Source organism: Aquarana catesbeiana, linkage group LG02 (assembly GCF_042186555.1).
Source record: "Aquarana catesbeiana isolate 2022-GZ linkage group LG02, ASM4218655v1, whole genome shotgun sequence".
NCBI classification, from domain to species: domain Eukaryota; kingdom Metazoa; phylum Chordata; class Amphibia; order Anura; family Ranidae; genus Aquarana; species Aquarana catesbeiana.
Genome location: NC_133325.1, coordinates 51,814,368 through 51,835,873, shown reverse-complemented (window position 1 = coordinate 51,835,873; position 21,506 = coordinate 51,814,368). Strand labels below are relative to the sequence as shown.

General features: G+C 42.4%; 1 protein-coding gene across 1 annotated transcript in view; it reads left to right on the top strand.

The window, feature by feature from the left end:
* Window positions 1-21,506, top strand: part of UVRAG (UV radiation resistance associated) — a 94,104-nt gene that overhangs the window by 59,635 nt on the left and 12,963 nt on the right. Inside the window, exons 7-8 of the mRNA XM_073612879.1 lie at window positions 12,575-12,680; window positions 15,116-15,242. Of these exons, the coding sequence (XP_073468980.1) occupies window positions 12,575-12,680; window positions 15,116-15,242 (233 nt within the window). The remainder of the gene's footprint in view (window positions 1-12,574; window positions 12,681-15,115; window positions 15,243-21,506) is intronic.

The following is a 21,506-nucleotide window of genomic DNA, read 5'->3' as shown; positions in this document are numbered from 1 at the left end:
AATTTATGTCTGTCCCCCCCTCCCTTGAATAGAGCTTTATTTTGGTGGTATTTGATCACCTTCGTGGTTTTTATTTTTTGCGCTATAAACAAAAAAAGGGCGACAATTTTGAAAGACCTTTTTTACTTTCTGCTATAAAACATATCTAGAAAAAAATATGTAAAAAAAAGAAATGTATTCATCAGTCAGCCGATATGTATTCTGCTACATATTTTTTTGGTATAATAAAACGTTTGCGTGGTTTCCGCAAAAGTTATCACGTCTACAAAATAAGGGGATAGATTTTATGGCTTTTTTTTTTTTTTTTTTTTTTTAATAGTAATGGCTTTCTGGGTATAGAGGAGCGAATTGGTGCACTCAGTTGAGTCCATATCCCTGTGTGAGCTGTGAGTTCATCAATTTGTAGGCAACAATGGGCTTTGCTTTCACTCCCTTGGGTGAATGGAGCAGTCGGCAAGTGAACGTGAAGCAAGTATATACACCGGTGGAGGTCTGCATTGGCAAAGCACGGTTTCAACTAAACAAAAACAAAAGTAATCCGCTGAATCTGATCCGCGCACTTTGCTGATATCAGAAAAAACAGGATAAATGTATACTAGCTAAAACAAACAATGTAACTGAGGTCAAATGTAATCACAGCCTAGCTGTAAACTAGGGCGTAACTCAAAAACGTGAGGGCAACCAAGTTATGAAATAGATCTCTAACTCGTCGCCATTTAAAAAGTCCATACCTTGCAGCTTTTGTTTTGAAGATTGGGCTACTCATACTGTTAGGAACACATTGCACTGACCGTCTCCTTTATCAGCCTGAAAAGGTCCCTAACAGCAGTATTACACAATGTGTGACAGTAAGCGGAGACCGCCGTATATCACAAGGGCAGAAAGCCAGTACACATGAGGGGACAGAGGGTCACCACTCAACTTGCATGCCGGTGTTGTTTCCTTGTCCAGTGGGTAGGCTTGACAAACCTGTGGGAGTTCTTTTCTGTTTTGGCAGTCAGGAGCCGGGTTTCATGTGCTCCTCTTGCGAACAATGAGAAAAGTTCGGCCCTGTGTATTGAAAGTCTCATGAGGCCTTAGATCAGTGGTTCTCAACTCATGTCCTCAGGACCTACTAACAGGCCAGATTTACAGGATAACTGAAATACATCACAGGTGATATCATTTTCTGATCAGCGATTGCAGTATTGTAGTCTACATCTCCCCAAGGTCATACTTAAGGCCTCTTTCACACATGCTGTCAGTTTGTCCATTTTTCATTCATCTGTTGACTGATGAAAAATGGACATCAATGCATTCCTTTGGAAAAATGGATGTAAATGGATGATCATCCATTTACATCCGTTTACATCCACATCTGTCATCCGTTTTTTGAAACTGATCAAAGCTCTGTTTTTCTTCTGTTTCTAAAAAAATTTATCGGACGATGAAAACTTAATCCGTTTTGACGTGACTGAACTCATGAAATGAACGATCCGCATGTGTGAAAGGGGCCTAAAGTGGATGTAAACCCAAAAAAAAAAAAAAAATTCTAATTAAGATTTCTACCTAGTACAGTAGAGGATGTCATGTCATTTGTGCCCAGTCTTGCCACGAAGAGTTAATCCAGCTCTGAGCAATCCTCTTATCTTTTTTTCAGTAAGAAAATGCACCAGCAGTCCCATTTTCACATCTCCCAAGCCCCCCCCCCCCCCTTCTTCGAACAGTGTATAGCACATGCGCAGGAGTGACAGGGCCGTGAGCGCACTCTGCTTCTTCCCAGAACGCGCTCTGTTTCTATTGTGCACTTTCACTGAACAAGCACATGAGGTTCGTCCTCACGACGCTGCCTGGCCAAGGGGAGTGTAGAGGTGGGCGGGGAGTCTGGTGATGTCACGACTCCCCCCACCGAGCGCCGTAAAAAAAATTTCTGCGCTAAAAATGCATGCACAATGGCTCTAGGTCACACCAATGCAGTCAGTTTCTGGTTAGTTTCTGCACTGGAAACTGCATAGTGTGTACTAGAGACATTGGAATACATGGAAAACACTGTGCATGTTATTTTAGTGCAGAAGAAAAAAACGCACGGAACTGCATCTGGTGTGAACGAGCACTCAGTGCTGTTTGAGTCACTGACCTGTAAAAAATATAGACATAAGGAATTCTGACTCTTTCCTGACACTCACTTTATAGTATACTTCTTCTGGGCATGTCAGTCAAAGGCGCTTAAAGTGTAAGTTCACCTTTGCAAAAAATCTGTTAAGATGATTAGAGGTGCAGCTAATGGAAATTTTAGTGCCAGTTTAGGGGGAAAAAAAAATAAATATATATATATATATATATATATATATATATATATATATATATATATATATAATTTTTTTTTTTATCTATATTTTTATATATTCGTTTTATATAGAATTGTGTTCAACTTTTTAATCAATATAATGAATTTAAAGGATAAGTTCACCTTTACAAAAAATCAGTAAGATGAACTTACACTGAACCCCCTACCCAGCTCCCCCGTCCCGATGTACCTGAGGCCAGCGAGCACCCCCTAGGAGACATCGGGTCGCCGCTTTACTGGTCCATTGGAAATCCCCGCGGCCTAATCTCCTAAACGTACCTCGTAAAGTTACATATAGGAGGCATTCTAAATGGTCGGCGCCATCACATGGACGGCGCCGACCATTCAGAACCCACCTAGCCTGTCCTGTCAGTGGAGGGAGAAGAGAGCCACAGGGATTTCAAATCCCTAGACCGGTGAATCGGCGACCTGATGTCTCCTAGCGGGGGTGATCGTCGGCCTCAGGTACAGCGGGACCCGGGGGGGGGGGGGGGGTGGAGAAGGGGGTCCAGTGAAAGTTCACCTTACAGATTTTCTGTAAAGGTGAACTTACACTTTAAATATATATGAATTTGTTGCCCATTATTGGCACCTTTTTTTAGCACAAAAAAACTCGAAAAATGTATCCCTTTAAATTCTGTGTATGTCTTCACACTGGTCCGTTGTGCTTCCTCTGTAGTGTTAAAAATCCTGCTTGATGCATTTTTTGGTCAGTTAACCACTTGCCCCCTTTTCATGACCAGGCCATTTTTTTGCGATACAGCACTGCGTTGCTTTAACTGACAATTGCGCTGTCGTGCAACACTGTACACAAATACAATTTGATGTCCCTTTTCCCCCACAAATAGAGCTTTCTTTTGGTGGTATTTGATCACCTCTGTGGGTATTATTTTTTGCTCTTATTAACAAAAACCAACAATTTTGAAAAATAAAACAAAAAACTAATTTTTACCTTCTGCTATAAAACAAATCCAATAAAAAATAATTTAAAAAAACAAATTTCCTCAATTTAGGGCAAAATGTATTCTTCTAAATATTTTTGGTAAACAAAATCCCAATAAGCGTATATTGATTGGTTTGCACAAAGGTTATAGGGTCTACAAACTATAGGTTATATTTATGGAATTTTTTTATTTATTTATTTTTTACTAGTAATGGCTGCAATCAGCGATTTGTACCGGGACTGCGATATTGTGGCAGACAAATCGGACACCTGACACTTTTTTGGGAACCAGTGACAGTGCATATTTTTAACACTGATCAGTCACTGCACTAGTAACACTGGTAGGGAAGGGGTTAACATCTAGGGCGATCAAAGGGGTTAAATGTGTGGCCAACATGTGGCACTATGTACTATGTGTGCTGCTTTTACTAAACAATGTGCTTTGCAGGAAGAAAACAAACAGCACATTTCTGCTGTCAGAAGAGAGTCCTGTGTTTACCTACACGGGTCTCTTCGGAGTCCAGAGCTGATCATCGGGTGCCAGCGACCAATCAACGGCCGACAAGAGCCAAGGTGCCTGGGGCGCACTTGGCGTGCGGATCACGTACTATGTACATAATCTGGCGCTAAGCGCCGTCCTGCCGCAGTATACAGTATCTCACAAAAGTGAGTACACCCCTCACATATTTGTAAATATTTTACTATATCTTTTCATGTGACAACACTGAAGAAATGACACTTTGCGACAATGTAAAGTAGTGAGTATACAGCTTGTATAACAGTGTAAATTTGCTGTCCCTTCAAAATAACTCAACACACAGCCATTAATGTCTAAACCGCTGGCAACAAAAGTCAGTACACCCCTAAGTGAAAATGTCCAAATTGGGCCCAAATTAGCCATTTTACCATTTTGTTTGCGGTTTAGACATTAATGGCTGTGTGTTGAGTTATTTTGAGGGGACAGCAAATTTACACTGTTATACAAGCTGGACACTCACTACTTTACATTGTAGCAAAGTGTCATTTCTTCAGTGTTGTCGCATGAAAATATGAAATAAAATATTTACAAAGGGGGGTGAGGGGTGTACTTACTTTTGTGAGATACTGTATGTGCGGTGGGCAGTCTTGAACAGGTTTAAAAAAACACACGCAAGAACGTATCCTTAACGCACCCATGTTTTTGATGTAGTTTTTGAGTCCCATGTCCTATGAAAACTCGCCATAAGCGCGGTAGAATCGCGTGAGTGGCAAAATCGCATAGGTTTTTTTTTTTTTTTCGGATCATCATGGTACAAAATCTACTTCCCTGTGTTTTCGGATCATCAAAATGCAGATAACACCATTTTTGGCCAATCTGTTTTGGCGGCCGACTTTTCAGTGCCTCTCTAGAGGTGACCTAACATCGGACCCCCTCCCCCACCTCGCCGGTCACCACTGTACTTACCTCCCGTTGTGATGGATCTGAACCGCAATCGGGTTCAAATTAGATGTTGTCTGCTGCTGTTCCTAATTTTGTAGTGTAGATGTGCGTGCACGGCAGAAGTAACCACTCAGACATCTGCTCAGGTCGATTACTTCCTCATCTCTGTTTATTGCAGGGCGGTGCCCAACGTTTTATACACAGAGATCAATCGATTATACGTCACTACTATGTAAATGTGGTCAGTCTAAAAGGTACATCTTATTGGCTGAAATACAAGAAGAATGCAGAAACTTGATGCTGGAGGATTGGTGGTTGTTGGTTCTTCTTCTTTACTTCCTCATACCTCCAGTGCGGGGGTAGTAGGGGGTAGACGCCATCTTTGGTTCCAAAGCAGAGCTGAGCTGTTTTACTATATAATAAGTAAGGCGTTGCATAGAAATATGTATACACATAAGAAAATAGGCATTTTGATGATTTTGTTCTTTACATTCCTTCACACTGTGATCCTAAACTGTCATGGCTCCCGCAAAGCCATTCCAATGGTGTGGGGATTTGAAGTCCCCACAGCTTTCTGTCCTCTTCAGCCAGTACAGACCAGACGGATTCCGAATGGATCAATTTGCATCTCTCTGCAGCACTAAGATGCTTTGTTCGTGAATACAATCGTATTTCAATTGATCAGATTATGAGGTTACATGGTGGAAATTGAAATTAAATCAGTTACTTACGATTGTTAGTTATGATCGTATTTTTAACTATCAATCAAAATCTACTGTATATACTCGAGTATAAGCCGAGTTTTTCAGCACTTTTTTCTTTTGCTGAAAGTGCCCCCTTCGGCTTATACTCGAGTCAAGCACTTTTCTGGTGCAAAGAATGACATTTTCCGAACCGACTTTGTGGCCCCGTATCTCAGGGCCACTTGGTGCTGGGAACCCCAATTTGGTGTGCAAACCCAGTGGAACTAGCACTATAACACATCCAAAGCTGGGGTTCCTAGCACCAAGTGGCCCCAAGATATGGGGCTCCAAAGTTGGTTTGGAAAATCTCCTTCTCTGCTGCAGAAAAGTACTTGACATTTTCCGAACCGAGTTTGGGGCCCTGTATCTCGGGGCCACTTGGTGCTAGGAACCCCAGCTTTGGATATGTTGTAGTGCTGGTTCCACTGGGTTTGCACACCAAATTTGGGGTTCTTGGCACCAAGTGACCCCGGGATACGGGGCCCCAAATTCGTTCAACTGTGTCCATCTGCAGCAATGTCATTTCGGGACCCTTTGGGTTCAGAGACCCCAAATTTTGGCTGCAGCTAGGGGGCATCTAGGAACCATTAACTACTGAGTGTGAAGTTTGGGGGACATATGGCATGCAAATGGGCACAGTGAGGCTGCAAATGGGCATTGTTGACCCTCTTTTCCACTTACAGTAGCTGCGCATTTCTCACCCTAGGCTTATACTTGAGTCTAAGTTTTCCCAGTTTTTTGTGGTAAGATTAGGTGCCTCGGCTTATATTCAGGTCGGCTTATACTCGAGTATATACGGTACTTCCCTGTGTATGGTACATTGATCAAATGGGTTGTTGGCTATAGATCCTAGATTTCGATTGAAAGAAATTGATCATTTTATTGAAGCGTTTATGGCCACCATAACACAGATGAACTGATATTTTTCAAAATTTCCAAGTGTCTACTGGTTAACAAATATGCGCAGTTTTTCAGTTCAGAGTACAAACCGCTTATAAATTCGCCCGCTGTAATCATTTCATGGGCATAAATGTTTAATGTTTTCCGCTTTCAGTTCTATCCGAATCCTTTTACACCTTTTTAGTAGTGATGAAAGCACAAGGTGTCTTGGCTGGCTTTTTTGTCAGCTTGCTATTATTGCGAGTCACTTTCACACCTGAAATTGTCATTCTCTCCTGTCTAGACGGCGTTACTGAAAAATGCGAACAAACTGGGCTCTGATAATAGATGGGGGGGGGGCTAGGTTTACCGTTAAATAGGATCATAATCATTTCAGTGTCTGGGTGGTTTTAAAGGGAATTCCAGCTTGTTGGGAGACCCACCGCTGTGTAATATTGTGCGCTGTTTAGCAAGTAAAGCTTGAAGGGGATACAAGATGAATAAACCAGTTATTATCACACCTGCAGTCTTAAAACCCTCCACCTCCATCTTTCTGCACAATGTGCTCATAATTCTTTAGTGTATCAGTTTTGTTTGTTTTTGTTTTTTTGTGTTTTTGTTTTTTTGTGTTTTTGTTTTTTTGTGTTTTTGTGCGTTTTTGTTGTGCTTTTTTGTGGTTTTTTTTTTTGTCTTTTTTGTTTTCTGGGTGGTGAGGGGTTAGACCTCCTGTCATTTTGTATTACTATTTGTATACCAATTAGAGCGATTTACTGTCTCGATTTGCCCCTGCTGTAACTGTCGGGCACTAGAAAAAACTAGCTAGAAAAATTGACTTTTTAGGCACACGGATAAGTCGTCTAAAAGTAATAAATTGTTTTTATTTGGTAAGCAGTTGATTAAAAAAGTAAGTATAACATATAAAATTCATAGGAAATGTTGTTATAAGCCCCACACACAAACTCTGACACCACTTATTGTAGTCCCAAGTTATAGTAATACATTCAAACAGACAGCAGTTAGAGTTCCCGGAGTACTATCCAAGTAAAGGAGGAATACTGTGGGTCAGGCACAAAATTCATTCAGTCGCTCGACACGTTGCACGTACGAAAACGCTTCATCTTCAGGAGCATAACAGTCGTGTAATTGTCAGACGCAAGAAAATTAGTGTGGTATGTTGTTGATAGGCAGATTTATGTAGATATGTCCAAGGAGATAGATTAACACCAACACAAATCTAAGGCAGCAACGGTGTTGATGATAAAGCCAGCATTAATCTGGTTATATAGTCTGTTTGGACACTGTAGAAAATTGGTATAAAGCTCAGAGAGGTTGACACCTCTGAGAATTTGGAGCCAAAATGCGTGGTGTGGATAAATCTCCTGGTGTCACATCAGCGTCTGGGGACACTGTCACCGGACCTAAAAAAAAAAAAAAAAAAAAAAAAAAAAAAAAAAAAAAAAGACGTAATCTAACCTTTTGAAAATTCAACATTCCTGTCACCAGAACAGGAATAGAGGTGGCATTTTTCAGTGGGGAAACTTATTCTAGCGACAGCTGTCCAGAAGGCCATGCACAAAGCAAATTTCTTTTCGGACAGAAAGTGTCGATGGGGGAATCCTTCCCGCCGAGCCATTGTGTTCTCTCGGCAGAGGAAGCCATCCCCGCATTTGCAAGAATACCGATAGGCATGCAAATGCTTAGTATTGGCAACAATACCAATGTCGGTGCAACCCTAGTTCCAATCTCGGCTGGTTCCTGCTGAACTGACCAAGATTGAAACTGTGGCTGGTCTTCGTTTTACACTTGCGGCAGGCACCATTCAGAGAATGTTTTGCAATTTAAAGTGTTCTCTGATTGGACCAGGTAAAGCGATGGTGGGTAATGCCACACTCTCCTCCACCTTGTTCAGTCAGAGAATGCTTCACATTCATTTGGTAAATGCAAATCATTCTCTGATTGGCACTTGTGTTGAAAGAACGACCACATGTGTGCACAGTGCTGAAAGGCTGGCTGCTCAGCTTGGGACCCAGAAGGAAATGGAGATCACTGGAATAGCGGCATCTACTAAAGTGATTTTCAGCTTCCAGGAGTATCAGCCAGATATGGTATATACAAGGTGTGACAATTTAATTCCCGGAATGGAGTGTTTGCTTTCCTATATACTAGCAGCTTTTCTCACTTTCGGAGTAGTCCTCTTGTGAAGTGATGTTCGTTTCTGTGACTGTGCCACTGAGGAATTCGTTTTCCTGAACTCTGCACGGTATCTTTGTTGCAGAGCGCTGGGTCTCTGGAATGTCATTAAATCTGTGTCCTTTTAGTCCCGGTTCACACTGATGCAGTGCGGGATTCGCTGCAATTCCTGTGCGTTTCCAGCACCTCATCACAACCACACTCTTTTCATGCAAACCGCTGCGGGGGTCAATGTTGGGCTAACAACACCAAATACGGTTTGCAAAGCACAGTGCAATTGGCTGAATCGCGATCCGATTCCAGTGCAAAAAAAGTGCATGCATCTTTTGGGTGCAATGCGATTCGAGCCATACAAAATAAATGGGCTCCAATGCACTGCAAAGAATCTCATGTGATTTGAACAAGAATGCTGTGTGATTCCTGTCCTAATCACATGTGGTTCCCCACACCGCACCAGTGTGAACCTGGGACTAAAAGCACTTTTTAATTTTGGAAACCGCCAAAAGTCGCAGGGTGCTACGTCAGGGGGATAAGGTGGTTGGTCAAGCTTTCAGAATGGATTTCTGGGCCAATAACTCGCAAACACTTAACGCATCATGTGCAGGAGCATGGTGGTGGTGGAGAATCCACTTATCCGGTAGAGTTCTGGTCTACTCCTCCGAACAAATTCACGTAACCTCTTCAGATTTTCCAAGTAACAATGTTGGTTGACTTTAGTACCATGTTCTTGCGTCATCGAGGACCTCTATCCGCTCCTCCTTAAAAACCGCCTTTGCCATTCAAAGAATTTTCACTATATACCTGTAGTAACAGCTAAAGTTTGTCGCACTTTTGCCAATCTTCACACACCATTTTATGTTAATCCGCTGCTCCAGATTCCTGTCACTTATTTTCCGCCAATATCGCATCATGCGTACTTGTTTCTTCTACTTCTCTGTAAGGACTGAGTCAACTGGTCTGTGACCCAGGCGATGCAAGTAAGAAACCTGTCAGAACAGGCTTGAGTGCAAATGGCTGTGTGACTCGCCACCATAGTTATTCGCCGCAGGCATTCCGGGAATTAAATTGTCACACCTCGTACAGAATTACTTTGATCCAAGCCGGACCAAAATAACTATGTAAAAAAAAATATACCATACCTGCAAAACATCCACTGTTTAATTTACATTGTTCATTCTGTTTCTGTTTGAATCTTTTTTTTTTTTTTTTTTTTTTTTTTTTTTTAATGGATTTTTTTACAATAAAGAAAAGAATGCAATTAACCGCTTCAATACCGGGCACTTTCACCCTCTTCCTACCCAGGCCAATTTTGAGCTTTCAGCGCTGTCACACTTTAAATGACTATTGCGCAGTCATGCAACACTGTACTCAAATTAAATTTTTATCCTTTTTTTTTTTTTGTGACAGAACTTTCTTTTGGTGGTATTTTATTCACCAATGGGTTTTTATTTTTTGCTAATAAAAATTTAAAAAGGCCGAAAATTTAAAAAAATGTGTTCTTAGTTTGTTATAAAATTTTTTAAAGTAATTTTTCTCCTTCACTCATGTGCGCTGATAGGCTGCACTGATGAGGTGGCACGAATATACAGCACTGATGGGCGCCACTGATGAGCAGGCACTGAAAGGCAGCACTGGTTGACATCACTGCTGGGTCTGCACTGATGATCAGTGCCCTGATTTATCTGTGCAGGTCTCCCCTGTGAGGAAGATATTTTCAGTCATACAGTACCCTGAAAAAGTATTCATACCCCTTGAAAGTTTCCACATTTTGTCATGTTACAACCAAAACGTAAATGTATTTTATTTGAGATTTTATGTGATAGACAAAGACACATAATTGTGAAGTGGAAGGAAAATGATAAATGGTATTCAAAATGTCTTATAAATAAATGTGAAAAGTGTGGGGTACATTTGTATTCAGCCCCCCTAAGTCAATACTTTGTAGAACCTCCTTTCACTGCAATTACAGCTGCAAGTCTTTTTGGGGATGTCTCTACCAGCTTTGCACATCTAGAGAGTGAAATTTTGCCCATTCTTCTTTGCAAAATAGCTCAAGCTCTGTCAGATTGCATGGAGAGCATCTGTGAACAGCAATTTTTATGTCTTGTCACAGATTCTCAATTGGATTTAGGTCTGGACTTTGACTCGGCCATTCTAACACATGAATATGCTTTGATCAAAACCATTCCATTGTAGCTCTGGCTGTATGTTTAGGGTCGTTGTCCTGCTAGAAGGTGAACCTCCACCCCAGTCAAGTCTTTTGCCGGTTTTCTTCTAAGATTGCCCTGTATTTGGCTCCATCCATCTTCCCATCAACTCTGATCAGCTTCCCAGTCCCTGCTGAAGAAAAGCATCCCCACAACATGATGCTGCCACCACCATGTTTCACGGTGGGGATGGTGTGTTCAGGGTGATGTGCGGTGTTAGTTTTCCGCTGCACATAATATTTTGTTTTTAGACCAAAAAGGTAAATTTTTCTCGCAAACTGCAAACGGGACTTCTTATGGCTTTCTTTCAACAATGTCTTTCCTCTTGCCACTCTTCCAGAGAGAGGTCAGATATGTGGAGAGCACGACTAATAGTTGTCCTGTGGACAGATTCTCCAACCTGAGCTGTGGATCTCTGCAGCTCCTCCAGAGTTATCATGGGCCTCTTGGCTGCCTCTCTGAATAATGCTCTCCTTGCCCGGCCGGTCAGTTTAGGTGAACGTCCATGTCTTGGTAGGTTTGCAGTTGTGCCATACTCTTTCTATTTTCGGATGATAGATTGGACAGTGCTCTGTGAGATGTTCAAAGCTTGGGATCTTTTTTTTTTATAACCTAACCCTGCTTTAAAATTCTCCACAACTTTATCCCTGACCTGTCTGGTGTGTTCCTTGGCTTTGATGCTGTTTGTTCACTAAGGTTCTCTAAGAAACCTCTGAGGGCTTCACAGAACAGCTGTATTTTTACTGAGATTAAATTACACACAGGTGGACTCTATTTACTAATTGGGTGACTTCTGAAGGCAATTGGTTCCACTCGATCAGGGATCCTCAAACTACGGCCCTCCAGCTGCTGCGGAACTACACATCCCATGAGGCATGTAAAACTCTATCATTCACAGACATGACTAGGCATGATGGGAATTTTAGTACCTGAACAACTGGAGGGCCTTAGTTTGAAGACCCCCGAACTAGATTTTACTTAGGGGTATCAGCGTAAAGGGGGCTGAATACAATGCACGCCACACTTTTCACATTTATTTGTAAAAAAAAAAAAATTGAAAACCATTTATCGTTTTTCTTTCACTTCACAATTATGTGCCACTTTGTGTTGGTCTATCACGTAAAATACATTTACGTTTTTGGTTATAATAATTATATAATTGGTATGAATACATTTTCCAGCCACTGTGTATATATAGCAGATCATAGGGGAGCAAATAACAGAAGTTCATTGTTAAGGTTTACATACTCTTTAATCTTCATGTTTTTTTTCATTTTGGAACTGGACAGATCCCAGAAGCCAAGTCGTCCGTTTGATAATGTCCGCTTCCAAAATTGTTTGTGGCATTTGCTATTGTTATCGGTTTCCTGGCCCTTGGCTCGGACTGACTGGCTCCGGTGTTCTGGGTTGGTTTGTACAGCCCTTGCAGTACGTGACCTTTTTTTATTTGTTGATTGGTTAAATGTTCTAGTATGGATTCTGTTAGCCAAAAGGCTGGAGGATTGAGTTTGTATGATAATGTAATATTTTTTTCATAAACTGTTCCTTCAAATCTGAAAATTCATTTTGTGCTACCTTTTTTTTATAGCACTTTCTGGATCAGATTTCAGGCTAAAGGTCTCCTACCTTTTTGATGAGAATTATTTTAACCAAATCAAAGGTCTCTTTTTATTGTGTGTTTTTGGAAGATGTTTTGACGTGGATTTGCTTTAGTGTTGCGTGTCCGGGTGCCCTGCCAACATAGCATAGATGAACTAGTTATGAAGCAAACATGAAATAAATGAGTAGAAAAAAAAAGTGAAATCCAATATAGGCTGGAGAGTGTCCACTTCCCTTGTTATATTTTATATGGTTTTACTCCTGCAGGCTTCATCGGGCCCAGTGTGCAATCAAGCAGACCCAAGTGACAGTTCAAAAAATTGGAACGGAGATTGAAGAGAAATTACGTCTGTCTTCATCGAGGAACAACCTGGTGAGAATTCTTCTGGGCAGCTAATGCTTAACTCTACTATAAAGTTGAACTTCGGCCTTCCCTTCAGTCTTACACGGTTGTACAGACTCCTGTCCTGAAATTGCTTTTCTCACAATGTTCTCTAGAAACTGCAGCAGGTCAGATAGATCCCACCTAGTTTCCTGGCTGGAGGATGTCCAGCATCTAATACTTTCCTCCCTGGCCTGACTGCTCCTTTCATTGGGTTTCAATTATTGAGGCTCAGCATCATGAGTGTGGGGGGGGGGGGGGGGGGGGGTACCTCAAGTACCCACAATGGGCCATGTTTTCAGGTTTTCCCTAACTTTGCACAGCTGCTTTAAATCCCTATCAATTACATGGTATTGATAAGAGCTATTTTATCTAAGGGAAGTTCCCAAAACAAGGCCCGTTGGCGCGTACTTGAGGACTGTGGTTGAGAACCACTGGTCTACACTCCTCCTGACTGATATCTACCCATCAGGGAATTTTGATATTTGCATGACCACTTGAACACCAGGCCTTTTCTAGCACCCTGTTTACATCAGTATTTTTGCTAGAAAATATATTTATTATTATTGGAGGCCCTAGAAAATTGGTGGTTTTTGCTAATTTTTTTTTTATGTCACAGTATTTGAGCAGCAGTTTTTCAAACACCCAATTTAAAAAAAAAAAAAAATAAAAAAAAAATTGAGTTTTAATACAAAAAAAAAAAACAATACAGAATCCAATTTCTTGGTAAAATCTAAAAGACGAAGTTACGCCGAGTAAATAGATGCCAAACATGTCACGCTTTAAAATTGTGCACACCCGAGCAATGGTGACCAACAACAATTTTGCTATCCATAGGTGATGCTTTAAAAGCCTTTACAGGTTGCTACTTTAGCTTTACACAGGAGCTCTGGTGCTTGAATTGCTGCCCATGATCTGACGTTCGCTGTGATGCCTCAAATAAGTGGGACGGTCGCTGTTTGTGGGCGTACGGGACGCCTTTGCGTAGGGGGACGGGGGCACTTTAAAGCGGAGTTCCTCAATTTTTTTTTTTATTTTTTTTTTTACAAATACTGCAGCTGCTGGCTTTTAAAATATGGACACTTACCTGTCCAGCAAACGTACATCTTCGCCAGCACACCATGGATCAGCAAAAAGTTGTCCAAGTAGGTTTTTTTAATGGAAAGAAGTTACATCACAAAAGAGGTGCACCTCTTTTGTGATGTAACTTCTTTCCATTAAAAAACCTTCTTGGACAACTTTTTGCTGATCCATGGTGTGCATTGCGAAGATGTACATTTGTTTGATGCTTCCAGAACCCAACTGGTAATCGCTGCAGCACCCACTATTTGTGTGCCATTTGACCAGGAACGTGTGCAATTGGAATATCGATTAGACTTACCTGTCCAGGGCGCCCACGATGTCTTCCCCTGAAGCCGATCTGTCCCTCGGCTCTCGGGTGGAGGCGCCGCCATCTTCGGTGAGGGAATAAGGAAGTGAAGCCTTGTAGCTTCACAGCCTGGTTCCCTACTGTGCATGCGCAAGTCGCACTGCGTGATCCCACTGGTCCCTGCTGTCTTCTGGGACCTGTGTGTCTCCCAGAAGACAGCGGCGGGGGCGGAGGAGGCGCCAGATATCGCGCAGATATCCGCGAATACTGCGGCTATCTATGCCCGGGAGTGAGAGCAAATACCTGGATTATACAGGTATCTGCTCTTCCCTCCCCCCTGAAAGGTGCCAAATGTGACACTGGAGGGGGGAGAAATCCAAAAAGCAGAAGTTCCATTTGTGGGTGGAACTCCGCTTTAAATTTATTTTCTATTTATTTTTATTTTTACACTGTCGCTTTACAATTTTTTTTTTTTTTTTTTTATCACTTTTATTGGTGTCAGAGTGAATGTAAACAAAGCAAAAGGTATGCAACCGGCACTCTTTATGGAGAGATTAGACAGTAAAAGACAGGCAGTTAGGAAGTGTTCAGTTGCCTCCTTTACTGCCTGTTTTAACCCCCTAATGACTGGACAAGTGAGCATAATGTCAGCGGGTGCAGCGCTGCAACTTTCATTTGAATGAGTCACGTGTGGCGGGTGGTAAAATTCCTGCTGCGACCACAAACAGGGCCCAACGGGGGTGGGGTGTAGTGTGGTTTAGGGGCAGTAAAAATGTGGCTCAACCATGGGGGGTTTTACCACCCCTCAACCGCAAGTATAAACAAGGCCTTAAAGCATATGTAAACCCAATCATTAAAATCTCGTGTAAGCGTTTAACATGTTAATGTCATTTGAGAATTTATTTTTCAGTATTTTTAAAACTTGAACTTTTTGTTTTCATAGTTTTCAATGTGCAAAGTGACGGTACAAAAATAATAAAAAAAAAAAAAAAAGTTAGTCGAGTCATCTGTCCACTGTCTCCATCTTCTAAGGCTAAGTGCTTTGATCTTCCCTTAGAAAAAAGAGAGCGAGTATTTACGTCTGAAGATACTGGTCCTCCAGGATGAACTGGAGAGGCAAAAGAAAGCTTTGGGCCGGGAGGTGGAACTATTACATAAGGAGCGCAATGCACTGAACGTTAGATGTGAGTAAATGTATTGTTTGGTTTGTTTTTTTTTTTGTCTTTTCTGACTTTTCTGCACCTCTCTATTGGTCAGTGAGCCCAACAATTGCACTTAGCAAGCTATAGTGTGGGCAGAAAGTAAAAGCGACTCTCCTACTAATATTAGGAGGAAAGATTTTTTTATTTTTTGGGTGCGAGGGGGGGTGTTAGTGAATATTTTTCGGGGGTTTCCAAATACAGCCATATTCGATGGAAGAGTACATTAAATATACGACCAGAGGGAAAGTCAAGATGACCAAGAAAAGGATAAACTGTTTGATTATAACTCTCTGGTCAGGACATTGTTTTGTGATCATTATTATTGCTGACTGAGTTTATTGTGGAATATTGTTCTTTTAAATAAAATAAAAGATTTAAATTGGAATAAAAAAAGTAAAAGCACTCAATGACGCACTAGTGCTATCCATTAAAAAAATAGCAACTGTATTTAAAGTTGTGTTCCAGCCGAAATTATACTTTTTAAATAAACACCTTTTATAATACACAAGCTTAATGTATTCTAGTTTGTTAATTTATAAACTTAGAGCAGGCCGTGGCCATCTTAAGTGTGGACATCTGAAGCCAGACTGTATTTCTTCCTGGAACTCATCCTTGCAGATCTTGCACACGCTCAGTGCAGCACAAGCAGTGTAATAGTTTTCAGGTCAGGTTTCCATAGCGACGGCATTGTCAGAGGAAGTTGCCGCCTCTTCCCAGAAGGCATTGCAAACAGGAAATGATGTGATGGGCCACGGCCAGGGAGGAGGATGTGAAAAATGAATACAGCAGATATACAGTAGGTGCTGAGAAAAAAAAAAAAAAAATATCCAATTCGTTTACAGTGCACAATTTTAGTGAGGGATGCTGAAGAGTTGTAAAAGTGGGTGAAACTCCAATTTAAAGTGGTTGTAAACCTCAGACATGAAATATGAACAAAGCATATCCCTCTGTACTGTGTACTTGTCTCCATTAAAGAGGAAGTAAACACTGATGGGTTTACTTCCTCTTTATTTCCCTGCAAAGGTAAAGCATAATGGGCTACTATGCATTGCAACTGGCTGGAGTCGCGTGATGTCACTCCCACGCATGCGCATGGGAGCCGTCAGTCACGGCACGATCTGCCCTTTCTAAAGTGCGCATGCGGCATAGACATCGGCACGTGGCTTTATTGTAAATGTCTCCTAAACCGTGGAGGTTTAGGAGATGTTTCCAGCACCTGCAGGTAAGCCTTTAATATTGGCTTACCTGTAGGTAAAAGTGGTTGTACAGAGTGTACAACCACTTTAAAAGAACCAAGTGTCATTTTTGTCTGTTGCTTCTTTCCTCTGCTGTCAGCATGAATCTCTTCTGACAAGTTTTCCTGACACCAAGAGAAAAATGGTGAAAGGGAAGGGACCTCCAGCTGATTGACAGCCTCAGCTCTGTTCCTGTGTGGAGGGGAGTTTGTCCCTTCCTTCCAATCAGCTCTCAGACCTCTCCTCACAGAACTCTGCAGACTGTAACTTCAGATCTCCGCCCCCCCCTTTTTTTTTTTTTTTTTTTTTTTTTTTTTTTTTTTGAACCCTCAGACAATCTCATAAAATCGGCACTTGTAGAGAAGACTGTAGATAAACAGGTACAGCTTATTATGCAGGAGGATTTGTTTCATCCCTGTGTATCCCCTGAGGCCAGTCACTTGGTACAGTGGGTATATGTAAGCGTTTACAACCACTTTAACCGCTTAAGGACCGCCCCACGTACATATACTGTGGCAGGGCGGCGCTTAAGGGCAAAATCACGTACCTGTGCGGGATTCTGCTCTGGGGCGTGCAGGCCGCCGGTGCCCCGCTCCTGCTGTGATTGGACTTGGCGGGAACCAATCAGCGGGCCAATCAGCCGGGACCCGCTGATCATTCACAAGAGAGGCAGAACTGCTGTCTGCCTCTGTAAACAAGGCAGACCGCTGTTCTGTGAGGCAGAAAGATGTAGACCTTGTGTTTCTGCTAAGCAGAAACACCGATCTCTGTTTTCCCCCAGTCACAGCATTCCCCCCACAGTTAGAAAGCACTCCCTAGGGCAGTGGTTCTCAACTCCTGTTCTCAGGACCCACTAACAGGCCAGGTTTGGAAGATAACTGAAAAAAAAAAAAATTATTGGATGTGCAATGTCCATTAAAGCAACGCAGTGCAGTATTGCAAAAAATGGCCTGGTCAGGAAGGGGTTAAAACCTTCCGGAGCTGAACTGGTTAACGAAACCCTGTGAGGTCACTAAAGAAATCAAGTTCCTGAAGGAGAAAAACCATTATTCTCACCTCCCTGGTGGCCCCTGTGTCCAAACTTCCCTTTGTTCCAGCACCGCAGGGTCTATCCAAGTCCTTGACATTTGGCAAAACACTTCATGGAATAAGATATCTGTAACCCCTGTGTGCATCATGGTTCCACCCTCCAACTTATTACATTGCGGCTGTTTTGTGTAGTGACGTAAGATTTTGAGGAATAGGCCGTAGTGTGGGGCTGGGAACAGAGGCGTCCCAATACTCCAGGAAGTGTGAATGCTGAAGAAACCAACAGAGGAGTGGCAAGATGTGCCTGACAATTTGATATCCTTAGACCAGACAGTCACGTTGACTGTTACCTTAAAGTGCAGCTCCACCCAAAAGGGGAAGCTCTGCTTGTTTGCACCCTCAAGTGCCACATTTGGCACTTTTTGGGGGGAGGGGGAGCAGGTACCCACTCCCACTTCCGGGTCAGATCACTGTGGCAATCTGAGGAAGTTCGGCCCCTCCTCCTTCCTCACCTTAGCCTTCTGGGAGACGCACAGGACCTAGAAGACTGCGGGACCATTCACAAAGTGTAGTGCGACTTGCGCACGCACAGTAGGTAACCCTACGCCCAGCGCCTGCACCCGAAGACTATTGAAGAATCGGCTCTGGTGCCAACATCTCTGGATCCCTGGACAGGTAAGTGTCCTTATATTAAAAGTCAGCAGTTACAGTATTGCTGGCTTTCAATTTTTTTTGGGGGGGGGAGACTGGAGCTCCTCTTTAAGGCTTCACACTATTGCTATTTGTATGTGGGTTCCCTGCATCCAATTCGTAATAGCGGGAGATTTTGACCCTCTCTCTTCAGAGCCGGTTCACATAGCCCCACTGCAGCTCCATTGAGAATTTGCACAGGAGCCCTGTGCGTCTTTTGGTCCGTTTTCAGGTCTGAATTCATCCAAAAATTCGGGCTGAAATTGGACTAGGAACCTTGAATGGAGGGCGCACTTCTGAGAGTGGCGTCAGTATTAGGTGTGAACCCAGCCTCAAGTATAACTAATGGCAAAACAGAAAGTCTAGTCTCCGGTATTGGCTGTGGTCTCCTTGCAGCTGATATTATCCCCATTACTAACTTGACTGGCCAATTCACACTACGTGCAGTAACAGATGTTTTATCGCGTACTAAAATGTCTATCACAGCAGGGACACACGGGAAACAATTGCGCAGATACTGTGCATTTTATGGCAGCGCACCAGCCCGAATCACACTGCAGTGTCAGGCAGTGCAGCGCGCTGCCAACATTGCAGTGAATGAAGTGTACGTTTTGTACACTTCAAATAAAGCTTGCAAAAAAAGAAAAAAACGGAACAGTGCAATGCGAATAATCGTGCCCCACACTGCCCCCTAGCGCAGCTGCAAACACAGAGTGGCTGAATTGCTCCAGCCATACTGTATTACAGTGTGAATTGGTCCTTTAGTCTGCTTTTCTTTCTGTTGAATATTTGTATGGAGGAGACCAGTTGTGGCCGGACTTTGCTTCCTCATGTCAGAGCTTTTCCCCCAACCCTGCTAAGGGACCGGTTGGGATCATATTCAATAAACAGCAGGAGTGGTGGAAGAAGCACAAATCTGCAGAAGCAGGGAGATTCTTGCACTGCAGGTCCTCAGGTACAGCTTCCTCTCCAGCAAGGAGAACAGTGAGCAGCAGCACAGTAGTAATGTTATTAGATCTCACTCTAAATCTGGTGAGACAAGCCGTCAGAGGGAAAAGTGCCTTAGATTTACACTGCAACTGTAAAGAAATGAGGCTGTAGCAGGAGAAAATCAGGAGGTATTCAAGACTAAAAAAAGTAAGTTTTTCAGGGTACCGCTTATGCGCAATTAACAATTCCAGATGTTGCCTATACCATTGCAAATCTTTACTTTTTTGAGTTCAGGTCCACTTTACCACCTGGTCCCAACCTCTGCAATGTGTTACTCCTGGTTGTTTTGCCATTGCAAACCTTAGTTTACTTTATTGGCTTTCAGTTGTTTGATATACCACCGCCTTTAGTTTTCCAACAACTGGAGAGCAGAAGGCTGATTCAGACACCAGTAAGTGGTTAATTAACCATGCTAAATGTATTGACCATTTCACAACCTATTTTTATTCGCACAAATGTTAGATGAGCTGAAACTCATTACATTCAGTTCCGTTCTGTGAGTGTGTGTTTGCGTTTTTATTAAACCATGGCTTGTAAATTTCCCCCCTGCGTGATAATTCAGTGCATTTTTTTGTGAATATTTGAATCAAATGCCATATGTTGGAATATTTTTTTTTCTCTTTACTGAAGTGGTTTTTGCTTTCAAAGACATCTGACTTTCTTTTAAATACTTCTTCTTTTTTTTCTTTTTTTTTTGTTCTATTATAAAAAGCCTATCATTGCTATCCAAGATATGACTTTTGAGCTTTACGGCTGTACAAGCAACAATTTGGGAAAAAAAAAACAAACCAAGCTGGGGCTTCAAAACGCAACACAAGTCTCTAAAAAAAAAAAAAGTTATGCAAGTCCCTCAGTGTTGAAACATTTTTTTTTTTTTTTTATATGATGGAGGTGTCACCTTTGAATGAGATGTGTGTTCTTTATTACAGTGCATCTGGGAAGTATTCGCAGCGCTTCACTTTTTCCACATTTTGTTACAGCCTTAATCCAAAATGGATTAAATTCATTATTTTCCTCAAAATTCTACAAACCATACCCCATAATGACATGAAAGAAGATTGTTTGAAATCTTTGCAAATGTATTATACAACAAAAAACAATCACATGTACATAAGTATTCACAGCCTTTGCCATGACACTCAAAATTTAGCTCCGGTGCATCGTGTTTCCACTGATCATCCTTGAGTTGTATCTACAACTTGACTGGAGTCCACCTGTGGCAAATTCAGTTGATTGGACATGATTTGGAAAGGCACATACCTGTCTATATAAGGTCCCACCGTTAACCGCGCATGTCAGAGCGCAGACCAAGCCATGAAGTCCAAGCAATTTGTCTGTAGACCTCCAACAGGTTTGTATGGAGGCACAGATCTGGGGAAGGGTACAGAAAAATTTCTGCAGCATTGAAGGACCCAATCGGCACAGTGGCCTCCATCATCCGTGAATGGACAAAACATTCAAAAACATTTTTTTAAAAATTATCCATCATCCGTTAATAGACGAAGTTTGGAACCACCAGGACTCTTCCTAGAGCGGGCCGCCCCAGCCAAACTGAGCGATCAAGGAGAAGGGCCATAGTCAGGGAGATGACCAAGAACCCAATGGTCACTCTGATAGAGCTCCAGCGTTTCTCTGTGGAGAGAGGAGAACCTTCCAGAAGAACAACCATCTCTGCAGCACTCCACCAATCAGGCCTGTATGGTAGTGGCCAGACGGAAGCCACTCCTCAGTAAAAGGCACACAATGGCCCACCTGAAGTTTGCCAGAAGGCACCTGAAGGACTCGGGCCATGAGAAACAAAATTCTGAACTCTTTGGCCTGAATGGCAAGTGTCATGTCTGGAGGAAACCAGGCACCGCTCATCACCTGGCCAATACCATCCCAGTGAAGCATGGTGGTGGCATCAGCATGCTATGGGGATGTTTTTTAGCAGCAGGAACTTGGAAATTAACCAGGATTGGGGGAAAGATGAATGCAGCAATGTACAGAGACATCCTTGATAAAAACCTGCTCCAGAGCGCTCTGGACCTCAGACTGGAGCAAAGGTTCATCTCCCAATAGGACAACACTAAGCATACAGCCAAGATAACAAAGGAGTGGCTACGGGGCAACTCAATGTGCTTGAGTGGCCCAGCCAGAGCCCAGACTTGAACCCGATTGAACATCTCTGGAGAGATCTGAAAATGACTGTGCACCAACACTCCCCATCCAACCTGATGGAGCTTGAGAGGTCCTACAAAGAAGAATGGGAGAAATTGAAAAAATAAGTGTGCCAAGCTTGTAGCATCATACTCAAAAAAGA